Raw genomic sequence first — 19,884 nt, 5'->3', positions numbered from 1 at the left:
AACGTTATTTCAGAGCTAGAAGTTCTGGAAGTTATAGAGGTATCAACAATGATTGCAGCTTCAAGAGTCTCAAGGGTTTTCACGGTTTGCTAGAACAGTTTTTGATGTTTTTACAGTTTTGAGAGTTTTAGTCGTTCTTAGAATTTTGGGTACTCCGGAAATTTGACAGTTCTTAATAACTGTGAGAATATGGAGTATTATGGGTGTATCGGGATTGCCCGGAAGAATCTTGGTTTCGTAAATTTATGAAGCACTTTGGGCTGCAAGACTTGCGGAAGTTTATGAAGTGGCAAGTGTGTGTTTCAAAGAATTCTATTTCAGTTTCTGGAACTCAGGCTTTCGACAGTTCTTGGATTTAACTTAATTACCAAGAAACGAATGTTCCAACAAGTCCCTCGTCTAAATCTTTTCCACCTTAGTGTCTGGATGAAGCTAGCAGAGTACATTGTACTTTGTTCAGTTTTTCCACATACAACGTTATCAGCTTGCTTTAAAGAGAGCGCACAGAGGCCTGTGTAATGCGATTGTTCCAATTGCCGCAATGATGCCCCAGCAACCATATCATTTCAAATTGACAAATTATCTTCCCAGGAGGATTACCTTCACCAATGCAATGCACCAGCAGCAGTAGAAGGCTGACTCCTGCCATGTCCAGCTTGATAAACGGCGGCGGCGACCAAAACAGACACTGATAGTACTCAAATTATCTCCGAGTCCCCTGCATGATTTCGACACAATGCCCGAATGTGATGTTCCTCGTGATCGTTACGTTCGGAATCATCATGCGTGATCACCGCCTGCGGGTCGAGTTCATGAAGTCACGTTGGGGGACGTCCTCTGGTATGATTCCCGAAACCAACCGAGAATGATGACAACGATCGTGATGACTGACAAATATGCCTCTTCTCGAGGAATCGTCATCGTCATCCTCACTATCATCACCATCACTGTCTCTTTAATTAACGTGATTAGCGTGTCATACGTGCGGGCACCGAGGGAAATTGTGCGTCGGAAATCCGTCACGAGTTGACAAATGACTGATATGAAGCGAGAGGGAGAGCAGTCCTTCTACCGGGAATGCGCCGGTCGGTGATAAATGGTACATGCTCCGAGCTACAATTAATTACTTGTTTGTTCAGTTGCTCGATTCCTTCTGGATGGATTGTCTTCCGAACCCTAGGGAAATACTTGCTTCTTCCCTTGTACTAACGGATATCACTGTTTGGAGAAAGACATAGCCCACACGATAACGAGCATATTTTGATTGTAGCAGACACAGCAGCAGTAGCAGTCTAGCAGAACGAATTAATGACGCACCGAATGGGTAGACGGACGACCAGAGGCCAATGACACTTGTGTGAATGTTTGACAAATATCAAATCCTCAGATCAGATGCAGATGCAATTCCCCTTCTTCTTATGGGAAATTTTATGCTCTGTTTACCATCAACGAAGCATTTCTGACACCTCCCTCCATCATTTTGGATTCCTAAAGGGAATCCACCCCTACATAGTCACGTGAAACCGCATTCGTTTTATGAAAATGAAAAAATATCGATTCTGGATCCTACCGGAGGGTGAAGGCAGCAAGTAAGCAAGGATTCTGACATATTGTTCAATATTTTTATTGGTTTTAGAGCCGTCCCTCCTGCTGACTGTGGCTTTCTTCTTTAACGTTTCCCAAAAAAATGAACAGAAAGGGCGAAGATAATGCCTGGTGCGGTTGAGAGCGAATGTAATTTATTTGATAAAAATGCAATAAATAATAAACGCCTAACAGCGGGATCAAAACTCGTTACCACTGCGTTCGTATGTTAAATTTAGAATTCATGGAAGCATTTATCTGGATTAAGCCTCGCCAGATGCACAAGGATCAATATTTAATAAACTTGTAACGAACGGAACAGTTCCTGGAAATTTTCGCTTCGCAGCCCAACGAACTCCAACTCCCGATCGTTTACGTCGTAAATCAAAACTACATCCCCGTGAAATCCGACCGACCGCATTAATCCTCTCACGCGTAAATCTCAAGATTAGCACCACAATCTGAAAGCTTGGTAAACCGCAAAACTGCCCGAAGGAGCAATGGTGTTACTTGCGAGAAATTAAATTTACATTTTTCAGTTTTCAGGTCCCCGTTCGCGAACATCCGAGACAATATCTCATTTTTCTTCTCGATGCGCTCTCTCTCCGAACTGAACGGTAAGAAGATAGCATGAATAATGTGGATTACATATTCATTCTTCCCTTCCTCTGAGAGGCGAAAGCCCCATATCACCATCAGGTAAGGAAACGAGCACTCTGGGAATGGTTTTCCTTTTTGATTGCAGGAGATTTTGTATGCAACATTTGATTACCGGATTCAATGGTGGCGAAGGGAGTAAAGGAAACGTTTAAAACGTTGTGGGCGTTGGTTGGCGGTTGACGTACGGTTTTGTACATTCAATTGATTGCTATCGTGTTGATCGTCCCACAAGAACGAAAACAAAAGTCGGTGGGTGTTTCCTGGAATGGATCTTCTGGTTTGGTGGGAAGCAGCAATTGACTTTTCTGAATACGTGGATCACTGCCGTTTGTGTGAAGTGTCGTATCCATGAGGGGAACCTCAATAATTTACTTCTCTTTGTGGCATCACTAGAGACTTAGGTGTTTTCGGAAATGCCATTCTGTGCGTCCATCTTAAGAAGCCTTTGTTGAATACGTACTTAGATGGCTTATTGGTAAGCCATGCTACGCTCTTTTATTTTGATAGTATTCTAAGACTTATACTAGGGTGCCAATGAAATGTATGGGAAAAAGTGACCATCGCTCATAAAGGGTGGAACGTTCAAAAAGAAGTCAACTCAAATTTAGTGCATTTCTGTTTAGCGTGCACTTTAAAAAATAACAACCGTTGATTTTCGAAGTCTAAGAAATCTCTTGTCATTTTTGGTTTAGGAATTTTGCATTCAGTTTTTAAGATGACTACCAAACCTGGTCAAGAATGTTATACTGCAACTGAAAGAGAATAGTTCGGGGCAACTTAAGTAAAAAAAATATGTTGAAATTTTTAAGAAAACCATTTGCTCGGGCAGGTGATTTTTACTGGTGATCTGAAAAGCAATTTTTTTTGTAACATTTATGTGAGACCCTCGTGTATTTATGTGAGCGAGTGTTTGAACAAATGTGTATGTGAAAATTGAATGAAACGAACAACGTTGCAGTTGTAGCCAAAAACTAGAACCCGCCAAATTTATTATACTTCTCAAAAAGGGTCCATAATAATTGATAATACGAAAAAAAAAAATCAAGCCAAAACGGCGTACATTGCAAATTACTCAATTTAACAGTACAATAAGGTTGTGCAAAACTTAATGGAAGAGGTCAACCGCAAAGTCCGTGAATTCGTATTTGGCAAAGCATTGAGTGAACTCAACAATATCAGAGCTTCATGTGAGAGTAAAGTGCTAAAGTGACATAAAACAGATGATTAATTTATTAACATTATTTTTCTACACTTAATTTTGTTTGACTACTTTTTGCTCGTTCCACCTTTTATACAAAAAGTTCATTGCCTCGAGAAAAGATCCTGTGCAACATTTGGGCTCAATCGTACATGATTTCAAGGTGGCGCAAAATAGTCAAAATCGGCAAAAACTTCCATTTTAAATTCACTGGAATTTTTAATGCAATTCAGCTCAGAAATGGCTAAAAATTCATCTCAGAATTCCCATGGATTATCCTCAGAATTCTGAGCATGAGCCGCGCCCGAACGCAGGTCAAGAAAGGAATTGGTAGAAATGTGTTGAGGTGATACCCGCTATGTTGGAAGCCGAGAGGTCCTCTGCACTTCCACGAGAAATCACTGGGATTTTGGATAAAGGGTTGGGCTTGCAGCAGGATTCGTTTTGGTAAGCGATAAGCTAAATTGATATCCTATCGATCCTACATCGCAAAGGAGCTCAGTAAGCAAAAACGTCTGCCACTAGGCAAATGAGCTCCTTATATTGCAACAGCGATTAACGAATATTGATTGTGGAGGGGCCTGAGATTAAACTCGTGATGTTCTACTCAGCAAACAAAAGTGGTCGCTCTAAGGCCACCGAGCCCCGCGTATCACATCATACCATCTAAGATCGAGTTGTTATTGTAACCATTCAAACACAGTACCAACGGCGACAACGACGACGATAACAAGTTCCAAATATCCGTACGTTAAGAAGTGACCCATTGATTATCCTCAAAATTCTCTACACAGAAAAAAAAATCATTTTGATATCATATAAAAGTGGATTCACTTCAATCGTGTCGAAAATATGGTGTAATATTACTTGCCAAAAAGGACAAAATTATCATTAATACAGTGCATGAATTGACATCACGCTGCTTTTACTGCATTAGTTTATTTTTGTGGCCATAAAAATTACATGAGATTTTCGACATGATTGAAGTGCATCCTGTTGGATGTAATATTAAAATTTATTTTTTGCTGTGTATCAATGTGTATGCGCATCAAATAAATGTTTGATGTTTTAGACTCATTCAATTATTATCTCATAATCACTTATGTACGCTATGAACCTTTAAAGCGAAAGATTCAATAGAAAGTGTATAAACAAACCCACGGTATTAGTCACGGTGTTTACCAACTTCAAAAATCTGGAAAGCTGAGAATCCTCAGGATTTTGTTTCCTTAAAATACTTGGAAGCCTCAAAGAATTTAAAAAAATTTGCTGAGGATATTTTAAAGAAAATAATGAATTCTCCTTATTTCCATTCACACTTTGAACTTTAAAGATTCACTGTAGATTAATCTTTAGTAAGAAATAAACTTGAAAAATAAATAATTTTTTTTTTGGTTTTCGGAAAACCACTGTCCGTCTGTGAAGTTTCCGAAGTTTTTCTAAATTTATGAAACTTTTGTGCTCCCGCAGTTTTGATGGAATTAGAACGAAATAGTTAATATAGTTTTATGATTTTCACTGATGTTGTCCAGATTTTTTTTTTGAAGTTCATAAAACTTCCCTTTAATTATCGACACTAATCTAAAACTTCATCAATAGTCTAGACTTTCCTGATGCCTAAACGATTACTGAATTTCTTTAAAGTTCTCTAAACTGCCCTGAATTTTTCAGTATTTTTTAAGAACCCGCAACTTTACAATTAACAATGCCATGAAGTTTCAAAAATGTTCCTTAACTATTATAACCATTAAATTAACACTCACTTTTTCCTGAATATATCTATGCTTACCTGAAGTATTCTAAATTTGTTTAATAATTCAGTAAATTTTCTAATATATATTCATAACTCCCTGACGCTTCTGACATTTTAGGATCAATTATAGAATTCTTGGAAGACCCTATGATTCCACGGAACTCCTTGTGAGTCTCTGCAAATTTGCTTAAGGTAATGGGATTATTCTGAAGCTCGATTGTCCTTGAAGTACTCGGAACTTCGCTGAATATCATTAAACAATCTAAAAATAACTAAAGAACTTAATATAGATCTCTGGAATTTCTTAAAGATATCGCTGCTAGCTAAAAGTTCTTCGTTGATGTTCTCTAATCAACTTAGCTAAATTTCGCATTTTTTTTAAGTTCTTGAAATCTCCACACCCTTAAAATACTCTCTCGTTTTCCGAATGTCCATAAAATTTCCAGAAATTCTCTCGGAGCTTTGCTGAAGTTTTTTGGAAATGCACTGAGTGTCTCGAAACTTCTTTAAGGTTTCTAATATTTCCTTGAAATTGTTCTTGAGGCTTCCATAAAGCTAAAGGGATATTTCAAAACACCTCCCCTTAAGTTCATTGGACTTCTGTGAAGTTTCTGAAGTTTTCATAAATTCTCTGAAGGTCTCTGTACTTCCCTGAAATTCACGGAACATCTTAAGGATTCTTTATTTGTTTTTCAGCACTATCTTGAATTTATCTAAATTTACGATTATATATTTTTAATCAATCTAGCTTTTCTGAGGTACATAGAACTTCTTAAAAATTTTCCCATTACTTCTCAAGTTTTCTAAATTTCTAAAGTTAGCTTGACACCTATGAAGTTCTTTGATATTCTAGGAACGTCATAAAAGTTCCTGAAAACTTTCGGACGCTAAAATAACTGCTTTGAGGTTCTTACAGCTTCCAGTAAGTTTCCCATATGTTCAACGTGTTAACTTCCCTTATGTTCCTGCATTTTTTTTGTAGAGCTTCACTGAAATTCTCAGCATTTCCTTTCATTCCTCATAACTTCTTCAAAGTTCCTACAATTGTTGTAAAGTTAATGGGACTGCATTGAAGATCATTTATTTGTTTACTTAATTCTGGAACTTTGAATATTTTCAATATCTTGAACTTGTACATGGAATACGAAAATTCAAGACATTGAATGTTTTTAGATCTTGGACTTACTTACTTGGAAAACACAGGTAATTTTATCCAGAAAAATGAGTAGACATCCTGTACATAGAGAAAGACGATTAAACGTCACAACGCAAAGAATAATCAATCGAGAAATAAATTCACGCTAAAAAAGTTGAAAATAGTGACGTATTACAAGAAAAAGTGACTTTAGTGACTTGGGCTTAAAAAAAAATAGACTTTTTAGTGACTGACTTGAAAAAAGTGACCAAGTCACTAAAAAGTGACTCGCTACCAGTTCTGGGATTAGTAGTGGAAGTTTTTTTTTATATGGAATTGGTATTGTGAATGGAAGAAGCGTATAGAATTCAGAAAGAGGAGTGGTGGTTGGTTGGCTACGGTAGCTCTCTGAATAGATAATGCCGAACAGGGCATCTATGTGATGTTTTGCTGTACCTGTTGTGGACATTAGTACATCCTTTTCATTAAACTTGTTGAGGACACCTTTTCTTGTCTGAAAAGTTTTCCTTTTTAAAATACTGACCTTTACAACATAAATGACACCATTACGGAGCATTAGATTTGATCAAATTATTCGCAGTTGTATTTGTCCAACGCTCCCAGCTGGGTGAGGGGGTACTACAACACTGTTGTAGTAGTTTATAGTAATATGAAAGGCTCTCGGTGGCCTAATAGTGACCATGTTTGCTTACTCAGCAGAAGTAGAGGGTTAAATCCCAGGTTCTTTTTCTATTATTAATCTTTTTTCACAATCAGATACATGAATGATTCCTCTATAATGTGGTATAGTTTATTTGCGAGAATAGCCATTTGTTGCGATAAATTGGCGATTTGGTATCTTTGTTTATAAAGGCAATTACGCCCCAATCTCGAATCACTCCGGAAATATGTCATCAAATCAAGTTTTAAAAGTTCGTGCACAGGAAAAAAAAAGTTAGTTTACGCGACGTTCAATCTCTCACTTTTATAAATTCGGCCTAATGTCCCATTGGACTAATGAAAAGTTCAAACTAGTAACCGAATTGAGTTGAAATTCTGGACTTAAAAAAAAAACCAAGATTGCGGAAAACAATTCCAAGATAATCCATTTATTGTTCAGCATTTGTATGTATGTTCTATCTTGGCGAGATTCTAGAGTTCAGTTTCGGAACCCGTCGGATACGGTTGTGTTTTTAGTTTGCTCTCTGTTTTGTGTACTTGTTCGCTTTGAAAGACTGCCGACCTGTTTTATTACCAATCATGCCATGATTACTCTGGAGAACTGTAAGGTGTATTTTGAAGTGCCTTGTACCTTTAAGAAATTAGACTGGGTCACAGAGCTTCGTAGATCATTCCAGTCATTTCAAAAGGTTAGCATTTTAATAATAGTTTTGGAAGTACCTATTCGAAAGCAGGTTCAATGATGGCTTGAACCTTCTGCATTTCTGGACGATTGTTTGCAGTCTTCGAACCACTCTAGTCTTTGGTTTTGTCATTTAAGGCACGTGGATTTGTCTTTGATCTTCTCTGGATGTGTGCCCATAATCCTCATGTATTGTCCTATTAGAACATGCCTTCAATGTGAAACCCAGCATGGGAGTCTACTAGATGCACCTTGGGATCTTTCGTGCTTTGACCTAGGATTTTTCGTTATTTAGATTAGCTTACTAAGCATCCTTCGGACTTTCACTTAGGATGAGGTAACTATTAGTTGCTTACATCCTCTGTATATTTTTCGCTTCAAGAATGTAATGGGAGTTCCTTACATCAGACTGTAGTGAACAAGCATCTTATCTAGAATTAACATTTTCGTACAATAGCACAACTTAATGTTATACAATTAGTGGTTTTTTGACGACTATATTACAATATATGTACAGGTGGTAATTTTTTACAGATTTTGCTTATTTTTTGTTCAATACTGGTAGAAAATCCGGCATATCCCGGTTGGATAAAATGATAAAGAGCACAGTTGCTCGTCACATCCTGCATTCCTGTAAGGTGTGGCCTAATATTATCGGTAAAAAAGAGCATCCCTAACTAAAGCCCGCGTTATACAGCCCACTCACGATGCTCGTGATATAGAATCAAAGCAAAAAATAATTTCCGACCTTTTACGATGGGTTTGAAACTTATGTGAGTTGGATCATCCACACACTTAGAAAAAATCAAGTAAATTAAGGTGATCTGAGAGTGACATATACGAGCGTCAATTTTGACATACATTTGAGTCATAACAGACGCGAAATATAGCTTAATCAAACTTACTTTTCGTCATGAATGTTTGTTTACGTCTCATCTTTTATGTCAAGGATGTAAAATTAGTTATTTCTAAGTGTGCAGGTTACCAATTATCCCGATAATTTGCCTTATTGTCATATTCGGCTGACATACAGCTAATATAGTGCTTTTGATCATTATATAAGCCATATATTAGTCATTATATAATATAATGTTGATTACCTGAATAATTTTGAGATTTTTTTAAGCAACCCTATGTAATTATGTAAAGGACTGTAAAGCCAAACGGAAAGAAAGAAGAAATACCACATTCAGATTCTCCGACTGTTTACAAATCATGTTTTATCGTTTCGGTAGGGTGCTCATTTCTAAATTAACCAGACAAAGAGTATGTTTTTCTACCATTTTCTAAAGAATATCAACCAATCGCAACATGCATCGATGGTAAACTTCCCTGAATGGTTGGATGAGCAAACAGAAGTCTACCTTGATGAGCTGGATATATGATATACCCCTTAGAAGTAACTGACTCCGAGGAATCGTTTCAGCTCAGAATAACTGTTTGAAACTCACTTCAACAATGAACAAAACAATTTTCAATACTGGGGCTAATCGTAAAGCGTAAAACAAACATTCTGAAGTGCGCAAACCTTACCGGGGAGACAGGCACAAGCTCCAGTAATAACGTGACAATACAAGAAGAAGAAAATACTTAATGCCACATTAGTCATTCTACACGTCAAATAATGCAATCTCACGGTGAAAACCCGCATTCTTCAACGCTGCCGAAAACGCAAAGATTTAGCGTTGTCCGTTGCAAATAAGCCAAAACTGGTGCTCTTGATTGACGGAAAATCCACAATGGAAAAAACGGTGGTTTGTACACAAACATGACGTGCGTTCGTTTCGGCTCAGCCTGAATATGGAAGCTTCGTGAACTGGTTGTCACGTTGACCTTGCACCAAGCGTCGTATGTTCACATGCCTCAGGTTGTGTTTAGAGGGATTTTTTAACAAATGTGTCCCAAATCAAAACTTGTTTCAATTCCCTTATATAATGGCAGAGAGGATGATGATGTGTAAAGAGCAAACCGCACCGCTGCGCAGTCAAGTGTTTAATATTTAATAAAGCTCCTAGAGGAGCAGGGCATAAATGAAATGCGATGCATTACATACATTTCTCAATGGGCCGCTCGGTTGTTGCAAAAAGCCCGAGCGCGCTGCAGCAGCGCTCTCCGAAGAGTTTACGGCCATGGGGTTGTACCATCATCAGCAACATCTTGGGTGAGTTATGTGAGTGTGTATAAAACAAATACACCATGAGTTTGGCAGCGAGGATCGACCGCTGCCCATATGTGAGCGTGAATAGTTGTTGAATTTGTATTTCCAGACTGATTTGAGATTTGGGCGTAACTGATTTTGTAACCAATGGCTTCAATCAACGATTTCACAAACAAACTAAACCTACTGCTAGAGGAATCACTCCCTTACCTGATTGTGTTGTTAGTTTGTGAGATTGAGCTTCTATTTGTGAGAAATCGGTGATTGATGTTATTGTTTGCGAAAATAGTTACGCCCAAGTCTCAAATCAGTCTGGATTTGCCAACATTTTAGCGCACAAGGTACCATCGTACCATCAGGTGGTTCGCAGAGTGGAGAAAAATATAATGTGGAAAAATGTGTCAATGACGGCACTGTTGGTGGTTGGTTTGCGATGACCAAGCGCCTGTGAATTGCTGTCGCGGTTCTTTGCTTGAATGAAAGTCATGTTTACTTAGGGATGAATCGTAATGGGAAATGATACCAGATCCCGATCGATTTAAGTGGCACTTAGCACATTCATTGTCAGGGGTAGCAACGTGGATAGCATTGAAACCGAAGTCGATCTTTGTCGGATTCAATTAGCGATGGTTACCTAACTGTTATTAACTGGTTGTAAAATGGTAAAAATGCACTGTCAAGTCATGTGTCCAATCGCAGTTTGCATTCGAGAAGTTTGCGGCAGATAGGATCAGAATATTTTGGATCAGGCCATTGGATCAACATCGTTACCACCGTGTGACAACGATGTGACGTACATGCCAAAATCAAACATTTTCAGGAGAAGCTTCTTTTTGTTCGGGCAGGAGGTGAATTTTTATCGCAGTTTGACTTCAATCGATAGTTAGAGCTCTATTTGAAATTTTTAAAACGAATTTTGTGGTGAGGAATAATGATGATAGGAATTCATTTTTTTGAGTCAATAGGTCAATAGGTGCTGTTTGATACATGCATATCAGTAAAACAAGATTATTTTGTGCATTTTGCAATCGATTTGAGTGTAATGATTGCTAGATAAAGCCCGATTCAAGGTAAATTTGGACGCATTCAAGTGATCATAACTCAAGAATTAAACAACATACACGGTTGATCAAAACGTCAAACAAAAGGATATTTATTCAGCTTTCAATCGATATATAACAAGTTATTACATTTCACCGTTTCGAACGAACTGTCGCACTTTACTTGTGATCGATGGCATCACGATCTGCACAGTCGCTGGTGACACTGTACCGGCGAACTTATTCCACTTTAAAAGCATTTGTTGTGCATTTGTCACTTCTTTACCGCATCCTCAAAAGTTTTTGCTTGACAATTGCCGAATATTTTTCGATCGGTCTGAACTCAGGGCAATTCGGAGGATTAATCTCTTTGGCGGCGAAATTAACATTGTTTGCAGCATACAATTCTAGTACCTCCTTAGAGTAGTGGCAGCTGGCTAGATCCGGCCAAAACATCACGTTGGTCTTGTGTTGCCAAATGAAGGGTAAAATCCACTTTTTCAGACACTCTTTAATGTAAACCTTCGATGTCATTGTGTGATGAAAACCTTGGTTTTAAGGCCACAACTGCAGATTCCTTCCCAAATCATTAGTTTCCGAGCAAACTTATCAGCAAAAACAAATTTATACCTGGAAGGGACATCCCCACGACCAGTTGCAAGGTAAAATTTTCGTCCGGGGATTTGTTTATAATCCATTTTGACATATGTTTCGTCATCCATTAAAATACAGCCATCAAATTTCGTCAAAACTCGTTCGTATAGTAATCGTGCTCGCTTTTTGGCCACTAAATTTTGTTTCAGGGAGCGAGTCGGATGTTTACTGGCACAAAAAGACTTATATCCTTCTCTTGAAAGGATATTACGCACGGTGGAAAAGTTGAAATCGTATTTCTTTGCCAAATCACGTATGGAGACACCTGGGTTGCTTTTCACGTATCTCAACACCTTTCTCCTCAGCTCTTTGTCCCTAGTGCCATTTTTATGATAGATGCGCTGTGCTCTATCCACACTCAGAGTATCCTTGTAACGTTTGATTACAAGACTCACCGTTGACTTGGGGAATTTTAACACTTTTGCTATTTTTGAGGCAGACCACGAAGGGTTCTCGAGATGTTTGTGCACAATTAATTTTCTTTTCTCAAGTTCCATGATCCGTAATTTCGGGATGCGTCGATCAATCGAGAAAAACGTTTCACCAATTTCTCCGTCAATGAAATATCAACAAATGCCTGTCAAACGTTTTTTGTTCCAACCACCAGGGGCGTGGTGGTGTATTAAACCGTGCGTCCAGATTTACTTTGAATCGAGCTTTATCATATATTTAAAATTGGTGCACAGGTAAAAAGTGAGGCTACGTGACGCCACTGTCAAAACATTTTTGAATTACATAGTATAGTTTGTCATGAAAGTTTTCTAAATTTACCCCGAAAGTTCCTCAAAAACAGTAGTTCATTCGTGGTGGATGTGTTCTTGTACGGTTGTTCAGCGCTTCTAACATACAAGTTGTTGTCAAACGCCTACCGTCAATTGATTTGCCATTATCTCTGTCTGATCCAGAACGTGATGTGCACCATCCGAATGATCATCCGTTTCTGAGTAAAATTTCCGTCTATGATTCCGGTGACTATAAGCTTGCGTCATTTGAATTGGTTGTTCAACGTGTTTATCGATGATTTTTAGCCTTTGAATGCCTCGTCTTTATTCTCCGAAAACCTAACGTTTGCGGAAAGTATGTAGCCTACCGTAACTAATCTCATGCGATATATGCGAATATTAGCTACTAAGTACGCGAGAATCATCATCGATGGAAATATGGTCGGAAAACGATCATAACCAACCTCAAGATAGTGAAACTTTTGAAAGATTAACAAAAGGCTTAACACGAAAAAAAAACCCAGTCACGAAAATCTTGTTGAGGTTTTTTTTCCGTGTTGGGTATTTTGATCACTGCGACCAGTACTTAGATCTACTGTGATATATTCCCTGTTTTAATATTGCTTTATCAGCATGTCGTATCACCATTTTATGAAGCGACCGACATAGACTGACCGAAAGCATTTTCCCAGTCAGGTATAACTGACTTCCAAATATCAAAGGGTTCTGTCAGCCTCTTATCCAGAAAAATACGCCTCTTATTGAAGATTGCTGTACAAGAGCATAGCAGGTGTTCAGAGTCTTCTTTTTCTATGCCACATAATCGACACATGTCATCTTGAAGTTTTCCTATAAGCTTCAAGTGATATTTACATGGACAGTGCCCTGTTATTAAACCAGTGTACATACTGAGATCTTTCTTTGATAGTTCAAGAATTTGGCTAGTCATTGAAATGCTCGGATTGCCTTTCTTGAACTCCATTCCAAGAGAGTAAGCAGAAACTCAACAGAATGGTTCTGGTCCTATAAATTTTTGAGATGATTCAAGCCTAAATAGTGTGTCGGCTTTCTCATTCCCTTGAATTCCACAGTGACCAGGAACCCAAAATAGGTTCACTTGGTTTTGGCAGGCCAATTTTTGGAGTGACATTCCACATTCCTATACATGTTGCTGATTTCAAAGCATTCAGTGCTGCTTGACTATCAGACATAATGCAGATATTCGAATGTCTATAATTTCTACGCAAGAAAATTTTAGAACATTCAAGAATTGCTTGAACTTCTGCTTGGAACACGGTAGACCAGTAGCCCATAGAAATTGAGATATTTATTCCTGGACCTGTAACCCTTGCTCCTACACGTTTATCCAATCCTGGACGAATGTTTGGTCCCCCATTGTCCTACAAATCGCGATCCGTATCTGCTACATTGTAAAGACGATCGAAATGATATTTTTTCTTTATCCAATCTTCATTTTGTATCACAAGAGAATAAATATTGAACATTTTTCGGATGCTCATATGTCCTCTAAGATCGCCTTCAAGTAAGTGCTGTGACGGTCAGATCCTTAATGCACTCCTTTCGGCTTCTAATTGAATAAATTGATGCAACGGAAGCAGATAAAGTAGAGCATCCAGTGCCATACTTGGTGTGCTGCTCATTGCACCAGTTATTGAGAGAGTAGCTAGCCTTTGCAGCCTCCCCAGCTTCTTCTGAGCTGATTTTTCATTGGTTTTAGGCCACCAAACCAATGATACATAGGCTATTCTGGGTCTTACAATCGTCAAATAAATCCAGTGGATCTTTTAAAGGTTTTAATCCCCATTTCCTACCAAAAGTTTCTTTACTTATCCAAAGAGCATTTGTTGCCTGACTTGCTCTAGATGAGAATTCCAATTTAATTTGATGTCAAGAGTAGCTCCCAGATACTTGACTGTGTTTGAAAGTTCTAAAATTATTCCTTCCAGTTTGTTAAGGTTAGTTTTCATAGTTTAATGTAGCTATTCTAAATCCGAAAAGAGTGAACACGAAATTATTGCAACACATTTAATTTGCTCTCAAATTCCACGTATTTATCAGGGGAAAAAACGAATTTTTAGGGTGGTTCTATACATGTATTTAGCTCAGTATACATATATTGGATCAATTTTTGTGGATGTTTAGTAAAATGCCCGATACTTTTGCTTCACGCCATCCGTAAGAACTTGTTCAGTCGTATCCGGTACCTTTTTCTAATTGTTTCCATTTCCTCCGCATGTCATTTGTATCCTTTACTTTCTTCTTGGTCTTTCTGAGTTTCCGCTTCATCATGGACCAATAGGTTTCGATTGGGAGTAGTTCTGGACAGCTCAGTGGATTCATGTCCTTGGGGACAAAATGCACCGAGTTAACCTCGTACCATTCCAGCACGCTTTTAGAATAGTGACATGAAGCTAAATCCAGCCAAAACAATGGTTTTTAACTGTGCTGCCAGCAGACGTTTATGGAGGCATTAGTTTTTGTAAATTTCACCATTGATGGTGCTCTTTGTGACGAATATTTTACTTTTTTTTCCACAGGTGCAGATAGCCTGTCAAATCAGGTATTTTGATGCAAATTTCGACATTTTCTGTTTCTTGAAACGATCATCCACTTGGAACTTATCTTTTCCGGTATAAAACCCATGTCCTGGGGTATTTGTTGGAAGCTAGCAATGTTTCATCATTCATCACACAGCAACTGTATCTGGTCAACATTTCCGTGTAGAGCATCCTTGTGCGAGTTTTGGCAACAGTTTGCTGACGTTCATCGCGGTTTGGGAAGTTTTGAACCTTGAATGCATGTAGTACAGCTCTTGTCTTGACATTCTGCACGTAACTTTGTGAAACACCGACCTTTTTGCCAACATCACGTGTTGAAATGTTGGGATTTCGGGTAAAATTACCCTATCCGGTTTCCTTCCTGCTCCGTGCTTGTGATACAATGTCAACCGGTCCTTGAACCTGTCCATCTTAGCCGCATCGAAACAGACAATAACGTAAATGATGTAAACAATTCACTTCAAAGAGAAACTATGCAAAGTTTGGTTAATTTCCGCCTAGTAGGAATAAAGATACAGCCAGTTGTAAGTGTTGCAATAATCTCGTGTTCGCCCTTTACTTAACTACCATTGTTTCAGTCTTCCTTCTTACCATAGGTCATTGCTCAAACTTTTCTGCGTACACGGCCCATTATCTTTTGCACGAGCCCTGTTCCCACTTGTTTGGCTGTCAAATTCGATTTCCGCTTGAAATCCTTCAGGTCAATAGCAGTTCCACCCTTTTTCTTCAGTATGTGCTTCACAATTGACCAGTATTTCTCAATTGGCTTAGTTCCGGACAGTGGCGTCGCCTTAACCTCAATCTACCTGTGCACCAGCTTTCAAAACATACACAATTATCAAAATATTTATTGAAATGGATAGATATCGATTAAGTGTATTTTTCAACTGATTCGAGTATGAATATGGCATTAAATCTGGTTTTGAAAGTTGGTGCACAGGTAAAAATTGAGGTTACGTGACGCCACTGGTTCCGGAGCATTGGCCGGATTTATCTCCTTGGGAACCGCTGTGACGCCATTTTCGCTGTACCACTGTTTGGGGGAATTTAAGTAGTGGCAGCTTGCCATGTCCGGCCAGAATAAGCAATCCACCACATGCTGCACCAACAAAGAAAGTAATCTCTTCCGTAGGCATATTGCTTGCCAGACAAGGAACTTTTGGGGAATTTCGACTTCTTTTTCATTTTACATTCTACCGGGGCACTCTTGCGGTCAACCGAGGTATAAAATTCCTGCCCAGGAATTTGATCAAAAACTGCAAGGAGCGGATAGACCGGGATTTTCGTTTCGAGCGTGCAGGATCAAATCGCAACGTGCTTGCTCCGGTGAAGCCATGATGTAAACAAACGAACTTATCTTTATCTTTTGACAGATACGCGTATTTCGACTACTTGCAGACTTCATGAATGCCAAGTACTCAACACCACTTGGTACTTGGCACTGATGAAGTCTGCAAGTAGTAGACGAAATACGCGTATCTGTCAAAAGATAATCAATTGTAACGGAATTTTAAGGAAATAAACCAACACACTCAAAGCTCTTTATAAAGAGATTCCGTTAAGAGGTTCGACAAATTTAAAATATTGAACTTATCCTGACAACCAATGCCTTCTGTGATACTATACTCTCTTATACCCCGTTCACATTATAGTCGCTATATTCTTAGTCTGGCGGATAGAATTTCGATCTATCAAAAAGCGGAACCAATTCAATATATTTTAAATCAACAATTGAAAAGGTTCTATCAAATTTATAATTCATTAATTGATTATTCTTTCCTCGCCAATCGAACGCAAATTACCGGCATCATCGGATAGGGGAAATATTCCCCAACCCAAAGATGGTGTCAGTTTGCGTAGGCGACCCTTGAGTCACGAGAAAAGGGTTTCCGAAGTTTTGTTCGCAATAGCTGATGTGCTCTTTTCTGTTGTTGGTCATGATTTGCTCGATTGGTTCCGCTATTTGACAGCTCAATTGGTTCCCGAGATTCTATCCGCCAGACTATGAATATAGCGACTAAAGTTCACATTACAGCGTATATCACGTGATATACGCTGTCTTGCAATGCGCACTCATACATCTAGTTTTCACTGGAAATCCTGTTACATGATATAGGATGTAATGTGAACGGGGTATTAGCGTGATACAATGAAATAAAAAAAAAAAAAACTCAAAAAATGCCTTAGTGACAGCGTTTTTAGTGTGTCCGGATTTTTTCGTGTTCAGCCATTACTTAGGGTTGTGACTACGAATCCACCTCAAATGAAATCATCTAAACTTACAACAAAATTTTACTACTTAAAATATTGTACATGCTTCCCCTGTCCTAATTTTGAAACAAAATTGCTTCTCATATTTTTTAATTAATTCAGGATTAGAATAGATCGTCAAAGTTCCATAGTTAAGATAATATTTTGGAGTCCTAAAGGCACTCGGCCGAACGCTATTACACCGCATGTTAGAAGTTGATAGATTGAACATAGAAATTCTTTTTGAAAACGATGAGATCCGGGGAATAACAATTGAGATGTCGATCTAAAATATTTTTGAAGATTACGAACTAAGAAAATGGCTCATGATTCTGGGACATGCAATTTCTGAGACAAGGTGTTTTTTTTCAGATTTTTGAGCTTGAAATTTCAGTAGAATTCTAAACGAATTTTTTGGAATAACGCTAGATACATTCGGAGGTAAATGTCAAGGTAGTTATGGGAAGTACGTTTAACAGGGTCGCCCGTGATTTTCCATTTTGGAATTCCCGATTTTTTCCCGGTTAAACCTATAAAATTTTATAATATTCAGCAAAAACCAAAAGTCAGTGTTAAAATGATACCAGAGATACTTCGAATGAATTTGAATACTTTTTTAAGCTCAAGTAACAGAGTCATGGAATTTATTTAAGGTCACTAGCCGCACCCTATCGGATTGAAATGGAATTTTAGAATGAGATATTAAATTAAGAAATTGTTTTATAAATCTTGAACTTCATACAAAGATATCCGAGCATTAAAATGTTTTAACACACCATGATCTGTACTAACGGAAATCTTTTTAAAAAAAATCAAGATGCGGAGTAGACTGCTGCAAAATTTCGCTTCACAGTACTCAAATGGTTCCAAATTGAACTCATTTCGTAAGAAACTGACTTGGCACAAACCATTTGAAGTTTATATAGAAATTACTATAGGCATAGTCTTTTAGCCTTTTCCATATTGCACTGTTGAAAAGTTCTATAGCTATTATTAAGGGTAATATTATTAATTTTTCAGTCAATCTGACTGAGACTGATAACACTAATTTACACATAAAAGTAAAAAATGAACTTCAATGTTTGGCCTATGGCACTTGTGTAAACTCGTGCCGCCAAAAATGTAGTCAGAAAATCTCAGTAGGATAGTTTTCTAGATACAGCTAAAAAATAAACACGTTATTACATTTTCTCCTGACGCTAAAACAATCAACAAGTGGCGCTAATCGCACACCGTTCTGAATTTCTACATCATATATTCAGCGCTCGCCTATTCCATGCTACACCTACTAGGCATCTTCATCATAACAACAAACCGCCCCCCTCCCCTCGAATCCCGTAACCCACAACCTACCTGCAATCGTAAACCGATCCATGTAGTTGATGAGATTGACAAAAGACAGCACAATCACGGTGAACCAGGCCGTCCGGGACACCCGCCCGGTGCTGCTGCTGCTCACCGTCACCGATCCGTCGTCATCTGCGGGTAAATGACGAAGCCCACCGCCACCACCACCGCCCGGTGTTGCTTCCAGATCTGCCTCGTATAGCGACGAGGACGCACTGTCCGAATCGGCCGGCATTAGCCGTTGCTGTGAGTTGGTGGCCGGGATCTTCCCGGCCGGATTTCCGGTCACGACCGTCTGCTGTTCTGCCTTCTGGCCGGGCATTGTGCTGTCCTTTGGCGTGTCTGGGCCAACGTGAGATCCCACTGGCTCCGGGTCAACCGGCTCGGATGCTACCTTACGGTAACCTTGACTAGAAGGCATTCACGTACAGGAAGGGGGAAATGCAATCACACCCGCAAATAGAGTCTTGTAAACAAGGAACTGTCACCGAGCTTTGTGTTCCTTTCCCTTTCACTCGGGCCCTGCTCGGGCAACACAAAAAGGAACGAGCGAGAGATGAACACACTAAAAAGTGTTTATGTGGCGAATCGTACGATTTTCTGCTTCTGCCGCTGCAAGCGGACGATTCTTCTTATTTCTTCTCTGGCTTTCTCTTTTGGATACTGATTCGCACAAAACTTCCACGCAGTCACTGGGGTAAGAAAACTCACCGAAAATAATCTTCTGCTATTTTTGTAAGATCAAAAAATATTCACACCAACCAACCACAACTGATTACAATCTGCACCCACGAATATTATGCACATGCACAGCGTTGTAGGGGCGAGCCTTTCACCACTGGTCCCGCAGTTTTTCCGTACTTGAAAATCTGAACCGTATTCACCCAACCGGCAGACAAAATTCGGCTTTCGTCTAGAGCCAAAAATTCGCACCGCAATCGAGCTAAAAATAATCGCACTGTTCTTCCTTTCCCAAATCAAGCTACACACACTCACACAAACACCGGATTATACGGCACTCTTTGCAAACCGTCTTTGCCGTCAGGACAATCACGCGATTTTCCACCAAAATCTTCTTCTATCCGGTTCCCAATCAGGCTGCTGCTTCGGCGATCCGAGCTAAAATTCAAACACACAACCGAACCACGGGACAAGTGAATCTAGACTGAAGAATTTGCTCTTCTTGTTTTCACTCGAGTGGAGTAGTTTATCTTGCTCTAGCATCTTGCTGACAGACACCCTGGCCCCGAGACGGCTAATACATAGGTGTAACAGTCGGAAGAAGTGTTAGTTTGTTTACTTAAATGAACCATGCCCATTTTCTTATGGCATGTTTGCTATACGAAATGCGCCTCGTGTTTATTAGCGAATTTCACATCAAAGATTGATTAATTGAGTAGGAAATCAGTTTGGCACGGCATTTGTGACCAGCATACACCTT

At 39.0% G+C, this 19,884-nt stretch overlaps 1 protein-coding gene across 4 annotated transcripts in view; it reads right to left on the bottom strand.

The window, feature by feature from the left end:
- The window catches only part of spin (Protein spinster), a 101,358-nt gene extending 81,719 nt beyond the window's left edge, over positions 1–19,639 (bottom strand). Inside the window, exon 1 of one of the 4 annotated variants that reach the window (XM_065236162.1) lies at positions 18,450–19,639. In XM_065236162.1, coding sequence (XP_065092234.1) covers positions 18,450–18,864 — 415 coding nt within the window. In that variant the 5' untranslated portion in view covers positions 18,865–19,639. The remainder of the gene's footprint in view (positions 1–18,449) is intronic. The other 3 variants (XM_065236161.1, XM_065236164.1, XM_065236163.1) reach the window with 3 other exon arrangements.
- Positions 19,640–19,884: the final 245 nt, after the last annotated feature.

The sequence above is a fragment of the Ochlerotatus camptorhynchus genome, unplaced genomic scaffold, assembly GCF_037179485.1.
Source record: "Ochlerotatus camptorhynchus isolate MF236.1 unplaced genomic scaffold, CSIRO-AGI_Acam_v1.1 ptg000530l, whole genome shotgun sequence".
Taxonomy (NCBI): domain Eukaryota; kingdom Metazoa; phylum Arthropoda; class Insecta; order Diptera; family Culicidae; genus Ochlerotatus; species Ochlerotatus camptorhynchus.
The sequence above is the reverse complement of the archived record's forward strand: the minus strand, read 5'-3'. Positions and strand labels throughout refer to the sequence as shown.